This window comes from Daktulosphaira vitifoliae, unplaced genomic scaffold (genome assembly GCF_025091365.1).
Source record: "Daktulosphaira vitifoliae isolate Bord-2020 unplaced genomic scaffold, ASM2509136v1 Scaffold_4, whole genome shotgun sequence".
In the NCBI taxonomy this organism is placed as follows: domain Eukaryota; kingdom Metazoa; phylum Arthropoda; class Insecta; order Hemiptera; family Phylloxeridae; genus Daktulosphaira; species Daktulosphaira vitifoliae.
In genome coordinates, this window is record NW_026099575.1 from 27,743,373 (window position 1) to 27,757,712 (window position 14,340).

The window sequence follows — 14,340 nt, forward strand, 5'->3', positions numbered from 1 at the left end:
TTCTCTGCTGTAATTTTCTAGACATTTTCCGGTTTCTAATGCTTCTTTATACATCCATTTATCAAAATGAGCTTCTTTTTTCAATATTTTGACTTTGTCAAATTGAATCTCGTGTCTACTAATTTTGGCGTGTTTAGCTACTGTGGATTTTTCTGTCCATTGTTAAACTACGTCTCTTTCGTGTTCTTTTATTCTTGTTGCAATAGCTCTTCCAATGTTTCATCATCAATCTTCCAATGACAATTCTTGTCCAATGTTTCATTTATCTCATGAACACATTATTTCATAGACTCTGGGTGTTTGCATTACTCTGCAAAAATGTATGTGTTTACTGTTTACGTCCTCACTTCTCCTACCACTTATTAGTAAAAATGTTAATAACTTCTGACATACTGGTCTAAGGGTTTTAATCGACCAGCCATTTGCTTAATTATATTTTATTTACTTTTTTTCATTTTATAAACTGGTTAAATATGTATGTTGCTATTTCAAAATATAAAATTGACAAGCCTACATGATATAAGCGATAACATATAAAATATTTCATAACAAATAAATATAAATACATTTGTAAACAATTAAAATATTTAAGTTAAAATTTAAGATCATTATAAAAGAAAATGGTCACTAAAAGAAAATATATTAAAAAAATATTAATTTGGCTAAACTCAAAAAAAAATTAATTAATTAATCTTGAATAATTAATTTAAAAATTTTTGTAAAAGTTGGTAACCAATCAGTATTTGTAAAAAATTATTATATATTAATAAAATGATTAATAGAGTCAACATCTTTAATTTCTATTATAAATTGAACAAGGGTTCTAAAATCATATAAATTAAGTTACGGCTAAATAATTGGTCATTAACTATAAATAACTAAATATTATTATAAATTTATGATTATAAGTTTTATTATATTTTTTTAGTTATTGAAATCACATTATACTTTGGGTTAATTATGTTAATTATTTTATTTTCTTCAATTTATGTTAATAATTACATTTTATTTTAGAAAATAAACTCATAATTTTATACAATTGAAGGCTTTAAGTAAATAGGAAACTTAGTGCTGTTTTTAGGTATTGCATTTTTTTATTAGCGTTGGTACATAAATTCAGTTAATGGTAAAATCTCAATTTCTTTGAAAATGGCACATAGCTACTTATATACTCCAAGTCCTCAATTATTTATTAGTGCATTGTAATATTGATATTGTTTCGTTCGAGGCAGCAGCTAACTATAGGAGGGGTCATCTAGGAAGATGCCAGTTAACCGCATATCCAATAAATGGTGAGATTAGACAATAATTAAATAACAAATAACGACGAATATTAAAGGTTCTTCAATTAATATCTTAAAATTTAAGGAGTAACGCAGGATCCTTAAATACTAATGGCCCACGAAGCGGCATAAAACAAATATTTAAATTCAATTAAAAAGAAAATAATAAATAACATTAAATAATAATACAAAACTCAATTGAATATGAGATCTTGTGGTAATAGTGTCGTCGAACATCACGATTCAGAGTGCAGGCTAATAATTTCAAATGAAACCAGACGGTGTAAAAGCCACTACGTCAGTGAATGGCACTGAATTGAATGGTCAGGGCCCAATCACTGTAAAGGGCACAAGAACTTTGCTGCCGTGCTAAGCGAAAAAAGGATAACTCCAGTCAACATGATTTTTCAGGAACGCAAAAAAACATTTTTAACAGTAAATCAAGATACCCTTTTTTCCCAATGTATGAACATAAGTCAAAAGACGATAACTCCATTATTTTTTATGTGATATACCAAGTTTTTGTTTAGTATTTGGATTTACCGTGTTTTCGCTTTTACCGTATTTTCCCTTACAAAACATCAAATATATTGAACTTACCGTATATTTTCTTATTTTATATTTCAATTTTAGATGGGCTTTAATAGGAAATATGCTATTTTTACATCAAAAATCGGCGTAAAACCACTAAATTCACCTATAGAAACAAAAAAAAAATTTTTTTTAATAATGGAGTTATCCTGTTTTTGCTTAGCACGGCAGAATGATGCAACGAATAAATAATACAAATTATGGCGTACAATGGCCGAACAANCACCTATAGAAACAAAAAAAATTTTTTTTAAATTTTGGAGTTATCCTGTTTTTGCTTAGCACGGCAGAATGATGCAACGAATAAATAATACAAATTATGGCGTACAATGGCCGAACAATTGACCATCCAAGCGAGGCGCTTGCTACAAAAAAGATGACACATAAAAAAACATTGATTCACTGACGTAGGACAATGAACATGGGATAATTCTGACATGTAAACATATTTACAAAATGGAAGTTCTCGTAAAAAGAATCATAAAATTTGTTTGTTTCACATTTGAGTAAATACGCAAAGTAGGACGTGCAAATAAAAAAATGTTACAAAATTATTAGAATTAAAATCACAAAATTATATTGAACATTATTTTAATTTTCTTGTGCCTATAATTATTTTACTTATAACAAAGTATTTCACTATCAACAATCATGAACTTGTGTTTTTTAATATATGTTATCATGCAAATGTATTGTGATATTGTTAATTGTTATGGATGTATAAAACCGACATTTGACGAACATCAGGTAATAGTATACAACGATATTCTAAGTCACAATGGATGGACTTTAATTATGCAATCTGAATTCAATGATGGTAAAAATATAAAATCAATTTCAAATGATTTACTAAATGAAGTCAATATTTATGGTACAAGTTATATAGTTGATAGGAATAACTTTAAAGTTAAATTGGCTTATGGATTCACCGTTATGAACTTAATATATGCATATTTAATGAAAAAAATTTATAGCTTGCTCAGAAAAATGGTTTTAGGTTATATCATAGCAGAAAACGACGGTAAAAAATGGACTCAAATGCAAAGAGTTGGAGATAGCTTTAATATGTTTAAGCCGTTATTTTCTTGTATGCTGAATTCCCTTGAATTTTTTCAGAAGCAAAGTAAGGTGAAAAATTATCTCGAACAATACAATGATTTTTACGAAAATCTTAACACAAAAATAAAATTTAATGACACTTGTTTTAAAAAAAATAACATAATCGATTACGTGGCTGTTAACAAACTATTTTATAAATTTGAAGAAGAATTTTTCAAGGAAAATTACCTCACGTCATTTATTAATCAACGAAAAGTGAATACTGAAATACTAAAACATTTTATAGATGAATACATAAAAAAATTAACTGATCTTGATGTTCCTATAGGGAATAATACTAACAAATTCAATCCTTACCATCTTAATTCACAAATGAAAATACAAAATGGCATTCAACATTTCTGCAAAGATTTTGGTTTTGGTATATAAACTTTTAAACATTCTTTCCTCTGTTAATTAAGCTATATTTTTATCTTTTTTTAACCTTTTAATTAAAATCTCCATAACTATAATATTCAAAATATATTTTAAAAACATATTATTTTTTAAATAATGTTATGCTAGTTTTTTATAATAAGACTTTGGTGCCTATTATGATGTTATTGGCGAATAATAATTTTTTGTGTACTGTTTGATGAGTTTAATTTATATTTAATTATAAATTTTTTATAGCAATTAAATAAAAATTTTCGTCACTGTAATATTGGGTCAATATGATAGATTAATGTGGGTAATTTTTGTAGTATATGATATTTCTTCTTGTTAATAATTCATAATAATAAATTTTTGTGGTAAATGAATTATTTTCATACTTCAAAAATGTTTTTTTTAATTTTTATTAATATTAAAGCACATTTCTTTCAAATTTTAATTATGTTTTCTTAATTTTTTTTAAATTAATTTTTCAATTAAATAGCGAAAAAAAACAATTAAAGTAGAAAATTAATACATGCAATATACGAATAACACAAATAATGATACAGAATAAGAAAATATTGTTATGTGATACCGAAATTAATTTTGTCTCTGTGACCTAGTGTTAGTATTGTGGACTAATGTGTGTAATTTTTGTATTACATGATATTTCTTCTTGTTTTTTTTTTCATAATATTTTTAATGGTATTGAATTTAAAATCATTAAACGAAAAAAATGTATAACGAAATTAATATTATTATTTTGCAATATTTTACATAAATGTTGGTATAAATTTTCCCATAAACGTATCATATATTATTGTTTCATTTTATATTTGAATAAAAATAATTATAGAGCAAAAATACGTTTGCCTTCTTTTGCATTAAGTTGGTAACTCACTCATTGTTATCACAAGATTATGTTACAAAGTACAATTAATTCCAAATTGGTTTTGTACTTTAAATAAACTTGAATATATAAAAAACATAAAAACCTCACAAGAGTTAAAAAGCAAAGGAAAAAAATATGCATTTTTGACTTTGTATCAAAATGTTCCAATACTAGAATAGGATTTGGAAAAATAAACACCTTCAGATAATATTTTTTAAGAGCTTTAAATACTTTTTAAACATTCAAAAATTGACCTAGATATAACCATTTAATGTGAAATGTATAAAAATTACAAAGAGGACAAATATTTGTGTTGTATGTAAAATATAAAACAAAATTTGAATTTTTTTCTCTCTTATTACTTTTATAGTCGTCTAAATATTATGTTTTATTTAAATAATATTTTTTACAAATTCAATTATTTAATAGTTGAAAAAAAAGTACGTTAAAATAAAATTTAGAAGTTCGACGGCTGATAAAGGTGACACGGTCGCGGGGCATCATGTCAATAATTTATATAGCACAAAAGTTTCAAATTCTAAGAATAACACAAGTGCTGTAGTAACTCAAAAGTGTACAAATAATGAAAAAAAAAAAAAATCTGATATCAGTATATATGTAGTTGTTTGAAGAGATATTAAATTAGACTCTTATGATCTTAAGCTTAATTCTTATTTTTCTCGAGTTACTTTTTATATCGGGGATAAGTGTTCTGAGAGTTTTTTTACTAACACAATACCAAAGAAAAGAAATATTTACACATATATGTATAAAGTCTTAATTTACAAAGAAATCAGAGCAATCGCCAACCGTAAAATAGCAAATGAATTCTGCTCTTTATAGATTCAGTTTTACCAAAAGTACTTATTTTAATTTTACTTTTTATATTATGAATTATATCTAGTATTTTTTGATTACATTTGAATAAGTCTTCATGAAATAAATTTTTTTTTTTTTTTTATTACAATGTATTTGTTTACGCTGATGATGCGGTTGAAGAAAGTGACATTAAGAGATTCTTTGTGCGAGTGTTTTTTTAGACCACGTTAACCCGTCTTTTTATACTTTTTTAAAATTTAATTATGGGATCAACATCATTAGTGTTTCCAGATATTTGTGTTGACATATTGTTTAATTGTGATCAAAGTTTACAATATTTTCTTTTAATACACAATAATATGAGTAATAAAATGATCAGATAATTTTTATCACGTCAATACTACTATTGCACTACTCTATATTTCTATGATAATTAATCAAATCACTTGATTTTTTAAGTAATTATATTGGTTGAATAATAGAAAAATAAATAACTTTTTTTACAAAAAAGTTATTTTTGAAAACACGTGAGATAAAACCTTCTGATTCTGATCAATTTTGTAAGGATATGACTTATTATTACATTTATTTTATATTCAATCATGTATCAAAATGTGTGCTCCAAAGAAATAACAACTAAATTATTTATTTACTTCAAGATCATAATTTCTCGCGAAAATCAAGTACATCATTTATTTTAGTAAGAAATATAAAACTTATTCAGTTGTATTTAACAGCAATTTAAGTAGTTTTAAAATAAGTATTTCACTTTATTAACATGCAAAATTATATTAAGTGTCATATTTATTTAAAATAAATGCGTACAATTTAATATTAGGTCTAATAATAATTATTTGCTAATACATACAATATATAAAAACGATTAATTCTAGATCCAATTCATTTAAATCATTGAAAAGTTTTACACATTTATCGAATTTTAATTTCATTATATTAATAAGAATGAATTTAATTTTAATGTTCTCAATATTTATTACACTTTACCTGATATCTGATTCAAGTTGTAACGATTATCCAAATGACGAGGAGAAAATGACAGTTGTGATTACTTCAGGATGGGGATCATTTAGATATAATTATTATTATGAAAATGATGAAGCATTAACAAATAAAAAACATATCTGGATAAGCTGTTTAGCTCGTTCTGAAATCGAATTGTCGTACAAATATGGTGGTATAATATTAAATTCAGTTTATGTCTGTCTTATGGAACAACTTTATAAGAAGTATACAAATGCAGCAATTCACTATAAGAATTCATATTGGTATAAAAGAAAATCGAGTGGCTTAAAAAAATTATGGAAAAGTATAACTATGTTGAAAATTTTGATAGTCCATATGATAAACGGCCTTAAGTTTTTTAACTTTGAGGAAAAAGCTGTGCTTGAAAATCTTGAAAAATTCAAAACATTTATAGATGATAACGCTGGAATAGTAAATTGTAATAATCATAATATTCGTAATAAGTTTAATAGTATAATCGATATTGTAAAATTTGACAATAATCTTACACAATTTAAAGCAAAACACATTGTTGAAGTCGGTGTAGAACCCGCTATTGTTAAATTTATTAATTCCTTATGTGGAGTTAATGATTGGAAAATAAATGATAAAAAATTAATTGATCCTGAACAGGATGATTTTAAAACAATAATTAAAGATGGTATTTATTCATTTTATGGACAATTTGGATTCAAATACAATATGTTCAATCAGAACATTGAGGATGAAGAAAAATTTAATTTCTCTCAGAATTTCTATAATGATGAATCTTCATGAAAAATTGTAAGATTTCAAAAAATTAATAAAAAATATTAAAATAATTATTTATCAGTTTCAAAAAAATATTTTCATTTTATTTAAATAATTGTATTGGTATAAAACAAAATTGTAATTTGTTGATGACTATGTTGCTAACTTTTGTTTTCAACAATGTTTCTTAAGCGTGAATCAATCTTTACATTAAATTATTCAATATAAATTATTATGTATGTAATAAAAAGTAATTACTATTATAATAACTCATAAAATAAGCTTAAAATAAATATATTATTGGACAATTTTTTGCTTTATTTAGTTACCTATATTTTTTATTTATTTTTAATTAATTAATTAATTTGTAGAATTATCCCTTGTTACTAAAGGGATGATTATGTAATAATAAAGAAAAGATAAGAAATATAAATGTCATATTAGGGATGTCAACTTCAATTAATTTTTTAGGCAACATACATTTTTAACTAGCTTATAAAATAGGAAATAATCTAATTAAGAAAATAATTGATAAATAACAATATTTGGACCAGTATTTCAGAAGTTATTAAAAATTTAAAGTAATGATTGGAGGTAAGGAGTGAAAGTTTTTAAACAAAAAGAGCAGATATATATTAATTATACACGTATTGATTACATATTTTTATATTTTAGAATTATATCTTTATAATACCAACTGTTAGATGATATGTATTAATTTAACTCTGGCAGATTAGATATATTTAATTCAAATCTTAGAAAAATTTTACACATTTATCGAATTTTAACTTGATTAAATTAAAAAAATTTAATTTTAATTTTCTCAATATTTATTACACTATACCTAATATCTGATTAAAATTGTAATAATAAGCCGATTGAAGAGCAGTTACGGTTAGTAATAAATACTTCAGGCTTATTAAACACAATAAAAAAAATATTTAATATAAATAAACATTAAATATCGTTATGTTATTGATAATGTAAAACAATAGTCATTAAAACATAAATATATTCTTTCCAAAAATTATATTAAAAAATTTTATTTTAAAAAGGTAGCCTCCAATGACTAATAACGCTAAATATTTTAATATAAAAAAACACTTATAATTTCTTGCACAAAAACAAGTATATAATAATTATTATAAGAAATATAAAAATTATTCAGCTGTATGTAACACATACAATATAAGTGCGTACAATTTAATATTAGGTCTAATAATAATTATTTGCTGCTACCTACTATATATAAAGACGGTTAATTCTAGATACAATTCATTTAAATCATAGAAAAGTTTTACACATTTATCGAATTTTAATTTCATTAAATTAATAAGAATGAATTTAATTTTAATGTTGTCAATACTAATTACACTTAACCTTATAGCTGATTCAAGATGTAACGATAAACTAACTCAAGAAATGTTAGATGTAGTTATTTGTTCTTCAGCATGGAGATCGTTAACGCTGAATTCTTATTACGAAGATTGTAAAGGAGAAACAGATGAAAATAGTATCTCGGTATTTTCTTTAGACAATAATATAGAACATTTTTCGTACAAAGATTGTGGTATAATATTAAATACATTTTATCTCTCTCTTATGGAACAACTTTATAAGAAGTTTAGAATTGCAGCAAATTACTATAAGAATTTAAATGATCATAATACAAAATCGAGTGGCTTACACGAATTATGGAGAAGTATAACTATGTTGAAAAAATTGATAATCCATATGATAAATGGCCTTAAGTTTTTTAACTTTGAGGAAAAAGCTGTGCTTAAAAATCTTGAAAGATTCAAAACGTTTATAGATGATAACGCTGAAATAGTAAATTGTAATAAGCATAATATTGATAATAAGTTTAATAGTATAATCGATATTGTAGAATTTGACAATACTCTAATGGTATTTAAAAAAAGACACGTTGTTGAAGTTGGTGTAGAAACTGATATCTTTAATTTTATTAATTCCTTATGTGGCGTTAAACATTGGGGTATTAATGATAATGAACTAATAAATCCCTACCAGGAAGATATTAAACAAAAAATTGACAATGGCATTAATGTTTTTTATATACAATTTGGATTCACCTACAAAATGTTTAATCAGAACTTTAAGGATGAAGAAAAACTGGACGAGTCACCATGGAACATAACTTTTATCAATCGAATGAAGAATATAGATGAATGTTTGAAATTATTTAATGATCTTCAAATTTAATGTCAAACATCTAAATCTAAATTTTATTGTCTAATATGTGTGTGTGTTTTTTTTTGAAAATAAATAATAGTAAGTTGATTTTATGTCTCAATTATTTATAATCAAACCAGAACTTTTGTTTTTCATTTATAATTATTCGAACGTGTCAAATCTTTGTTTATGATACTGGTTTCTCCCTTTTTCGGACGGTAAATAATAATAAAATTAGTAAAAGAAATAAATAACATAAGGTGTTGTGTAATGTTATTTAGTAAACCTTTTTTGCTATCAGCTTATGCAATAATAACAATTTTGAGTATTATTCTAGTATTAGTTATTTAATGTTAATAATAAAGAAACTCAACACAGAGTGGTCGTGGCATAGTTGGGACAAGTACAGATGATATCTGACCGTGATTAAAATTACTATCATAAAAAACGCTTCAAAACTAATCTGTATATAGTGTTTAATTTTAAGAAATTGGTGGTTTATCCCAAAAGCACAATTAACTCATATTATCTGTTCGACTTCGACGTCCATTTACACATAGAAGATAGGTCGTCGGAAAATTTGTTTTTTTTAACTATAGTATGTAACCTAAGATTTAATTTAATATATATTTAAAAGATTCGGTATTCCCGGAACATTTTCAAAAGTTAAGTTGAAAAAATTCTATTTTTATATACGTATTTTTTAATTTTTGAAGGCGCCCTATATAAGGGGAAGTTAACCGACTCAAAAAAAAAAGTATATAAGATAAAATAGGTATATATTAACATTTACAAAAGTTAAGTTAAAAAAATTGATTTTTGTGTAAAAGTTGCAATTTTGAATTCACTCCTGTGAGCAGGTAAAAGATCAAGTTTTCATAAATTTATATAGTCTCATTTATTTATCTTCAAACCTAACCTTATATTCAAATTTTCATTCGTATGACTTAATCATTTTTAAGAAAAATAAATGGTTTTGTGGTTAGTTATTTAGTAAATCTTTTATTGCTATTACCCCATGCAATAATTGCAATTTTAAGTATTATTCTAGTGCTAGTAATTTAATTTTCATTGAAAAAAACCAACAATTATGTCACAAAATATTGAAGGCGTGGCATAGTTTGCACAAGTGTAGAAGATACCCGACTGTGATTAATTCACTAAACTAATAAATGCTTCGATGCGAATTTGTTAAAATCAACAATAAATTGTAATTTTACTAATTCTATGCGTAACGTTAAAAAATAGCTCTTCATTTTTTTTTTTTTTTGTATTTTTGTATTCTTTTATGAAATATTCATGGTATGATATTATATTTGGTATTGGTGTTTATTATGATAATTTGATAATTTGATACGAAGTGCCATATCATTCGGAAGTGTCTGTGACGTCTTTGCAAGTCTAACTGTTTAAAACCAGTCGCTTTTTTGGGGCATATACTCATAGTAATTAAATGATAATTTCTGAGGCCGGCGGGTACCAGAAGACGTTCACCGTATTCTCAAATTATAATAGTTATAGGTGTAATAATTTTTTTTAGAAAAGTCTTATTTTTTTCTCTCTATTTGTTCCTTTTATTTTACAGACGGGGTTTTTTGGCTCATAATAAATTGACTTGTTTTTCTTTTGTGACCATCTTCAACAAATTCGTGTAAAAAATTATACTCAAATGCTAAAAACTTTATTTTTAATATTGTAATACTCTCGAAAAGCTTAACCTTAACTTTGGTTTGAAGATCGTAATTTTTCCGGAACATTTTCATAAATTGAGATGAAAATATTCCCTTTCGAACTCTTCCTATATTTAGGTTTTTACAGTGGATTTTGATAGATTGTATATCAAAATAAAGCTCATTGTCTTTAGTGGTTTTTTTTTTTTTTTTGAAATTTTAATTCTATCAATTTCATAAGGATTAGTGTTTTCAAAAAAAAATTTATTTATTAAAATAAAATAAATTTTTTTTTCATTTATTCAAATTAAAACGAAACAACAAATTAATGTGTTTGATAAAATAAATAATATGTGCGGATTTAATAAATGTCTAACACCTAGTGGCATATTCAAGAGCACAAGTGAATTACTACATGGAATTATAAATCTCGCATTCCATTGGACAATTATTTCAGGGTTTAAAAACGATAATTATTAAATTTGCCAGAAGGTGTCAATTGACGTAATAATGTAGTCAACTCGCAAGTTGCACTGAAGTAGCGTAGAGATATTTATTTTTGTGAAAAGAATTAAAAAAACTAAATGAAAATACGTTAAAAAATTAACGAACAAAGAAAAGCGATACGATCACATTTGCGTGTGCCCATATCTCTGTCTCTCATAACATCATTATATCGTTTAATAGACATATATATAATATATATTAATTATACATATATATATTATATATATGTATAATTAACACAGTGACATACAACAATATACTTATGGGAGGCGGACTGCACACATAAATACTTTTGCAATTCACGGCCAATGTGCCATAATTAGATATCCCTATCATCAACAGTGTGTGTGTGCCGCCGTTAGCTCCCTGTTGGATTACATCATCTCGAGGTGTCCAGCAGGTTGTATTATCTATTCAATATTTCAATCACTTAATAAATATTTATTTATATCGTTGTTAACCAAGAGTGTTATATATATATATATATATATATATTTTTTTTAGTGCTACCCTTGGTAGTTCCTCTAAGGGAATATAAATTAAATAGGAAACTTCAGTATCTAAGGTAGATATAGCCTAGCCAGCTATCCCCCGTTGGTCCCTTAAAATACTGTTGACGGGCATTTAGGCTCAACCCCTAAATAGCGACTTAACAAAAGTAAAAAAATAATAATAACGCAGATACTAGAGTTTATAGCGAATGCAAGTAATCGGAATAAAATGTTGTGTTGATACAGTCGGTTGTGTGACAATATGTAAAGGAATTCAAAGTACATTTATGGCGGCTGGTCGTTGGCCGTGCGACATTAGTTGGACTAGTGAATTTTAGGAACTCGAGTTAAATGTAAATAGTTACCCCCAGTGGCATGCGAATAAGCACTACTTGGTTCCAGGGGATCTCTATTGGGTACCACCAGCGCAGGTTGTACTTTAATTGAACTCAGCTACAGTACTACCGACACGCTCGTACTTATTATTTGTAGTAATATTGCAATGCTGGCCAGCGTCGCATAGCTCTTAACGTGACAACTGAGTTGATGGAGACGGTGAACTTGTGTGGAATTGGTTCGTCCGGAGTCAGTGGCGTACGACCTGATGTCTTCACTTCGTCGACGGGAAAAACACTCGACGTTGTATTGCAGCAAGCGGACGTCGGCTGTGCGGCAATTGTTAAAATTTGTATCACATTTAGATATCTGTATGACATATTCCTTTAGATTGTTCAAAACAATATTTACCAGACTTATTTCAGTATTTGATTCGATAATTATAAAATCTAGAAATATTCTTTTACTTTTGGTTCATTTTCGTTCAGATTTATTGTGTGTACTATTTATAGTTAATTCCTTTTTGCGGCCAGTGTCTGTTGAACNCATAGTTAATACCTTTTTGCGGCCAGTGTCTGTTGAACAATAGTTTATTATTAAATAGTAGTATTTATATTGTTGATGTTTTTTTGTTATTAATTTTCACCTAATGTCCTATCAAAATTATGATCTCATCCTGAATGTGTATGCCACATTTTTTCAAGGTTTATTACAAAACATAATGGAAATCTTAATACGGTTTATTTCGGAATATCCAACGATTTTTTATAACAATGAAATCGTATAAGTCATAGACACATTAAAGATTTGACTAAAAATGATGAGGGTCCAGTTATTTCTTTATAAATAAACCGTTTAAAGAACGTCGATTAATTTCATAACTAACTCTATTATCCTATGTTATTAATAGAAATTCAAATTTATTTAAAATTCGTTATTAACAGAAACGGAATAAATGTGGTATTCCAAGTAGTAAATATGAAGTCCTACATTTTTAATGGGTCTTATATGTTCCATTGTAACAGAGTCAAATTTGATAACATTTCAATCAAAAGTTTATCCTTTCTACGTTTTTACATTATTGTGTAGTACATTAATTCTACTCAAAAGTGATACTATCAGGGCTTGGGTATTTTTGCATTTATAAAATTTATTTTAATCATACCGAGTACAATAATGAAATATAGATATTCATATTAGTTGATCTTAATACTAAATAGTGTGTATCAATAAGAAATTTGACCTGAACTATCACTCTCCTTCAAGAACAAATAAAATTTCTGTAATATAATACTGAAAGATCAATTAAAAATAACTAATTTTCTCCTAAAATTGCTAAATACTTTTCATATTTATAAAGGAAAATATTATTTGATTAAAAAAGCTTTACAATAATATGTAATTAAATAACTTTTTTTGCAACCTTTCAGGAAAAAAAAAACCTAACATAATTTTTATATTTTTTTTGAGACCACAATTTTTAGTTGATGATATAATAGATAAAAATTTTCAAATAACTTTGTTCTTGTAATTATTTTATTCGATCAACCATATGCGTTTAAAACTATGGATTTAAAATAGATATGCATCAATATTTGGTTTTCATAAAATCAGAATCAACAATAATCTGATAAATGGGCCATGAATTATTAATACCTTCTCAGCTTCGCATCGAAGCTAAAATTATGTTAATAAAGTTTATTTCGGAATATCTAACGATTTTATATTATAATGAGATCGTATGTCATAGACACATTAAAGATTTTACTAAAAATGATGAATGTCCAGTTATTTCTTTATCAATAAACCGTTTAAATAACGTCCATTAATTTTATAACTAACTCTATAATCCTATGTCATTAATAGAAATTCAAATTAATTTAAAATTCGTTATTAACAGAAACGTAATAAATGTGGTATTCCTAGTAGTAAATATGTAGTCCTACATTTTTAATGTGTCTTATATGTTCCATTGTAACAGAGTCAAATTTGATAACATTTCAATCAAAAGGTTTTCATCACTAAATAATGCGTAACTACTGACAAATTTCACAATATGATGTATCTGTATTATTGGTTAAAATAATAATAAAAATAAAGATAAAAATTTATATTTGTCGCCGCTTAGGCTGTTTTAAAAAATCCATACCAAATAAAAGTGGAATAAAACTCTGCCGTACGACTTAATATGGGAAACTACTAATCAACAATAATTTCTTTATCACTTTAAAATTTGTTAAATGAAAAATAATTTTTGTTAACCTGAAAATAGATTGTTTAATTTGATAAATATAACTAAATAGTTAAATACC

The 14,340-nt window shown here is 25.5% G+C and overlaps 1 protein-coding gene across 1 annotated transcript in view; it reads left to right on the forward strand.

The window, feature by feature from the left end:
* The first annotated feature begins 5,932 nt into the window (after nucleotides 1-5,932).
* LOC126905113 (uncharacterized) overlaps nucleotides 5,933-14,340 on the forward strand; it is a 53,156-nt gene continuing 44,748 nt past the window's right edge. The window contains exon 1 of the mRNA XM_050684542.1: nucleotides 5,933-6,063. Within this exon, the coding sequence (XP_050540499.1) occupies nucleotides 6,022-6,063 (42 nt within the window). The 5' untranslated portion in view covers nucleotides 5,933-6,021. The remainder of the gene's footprint in view (nucleotides 6,064-14,340) is intronic.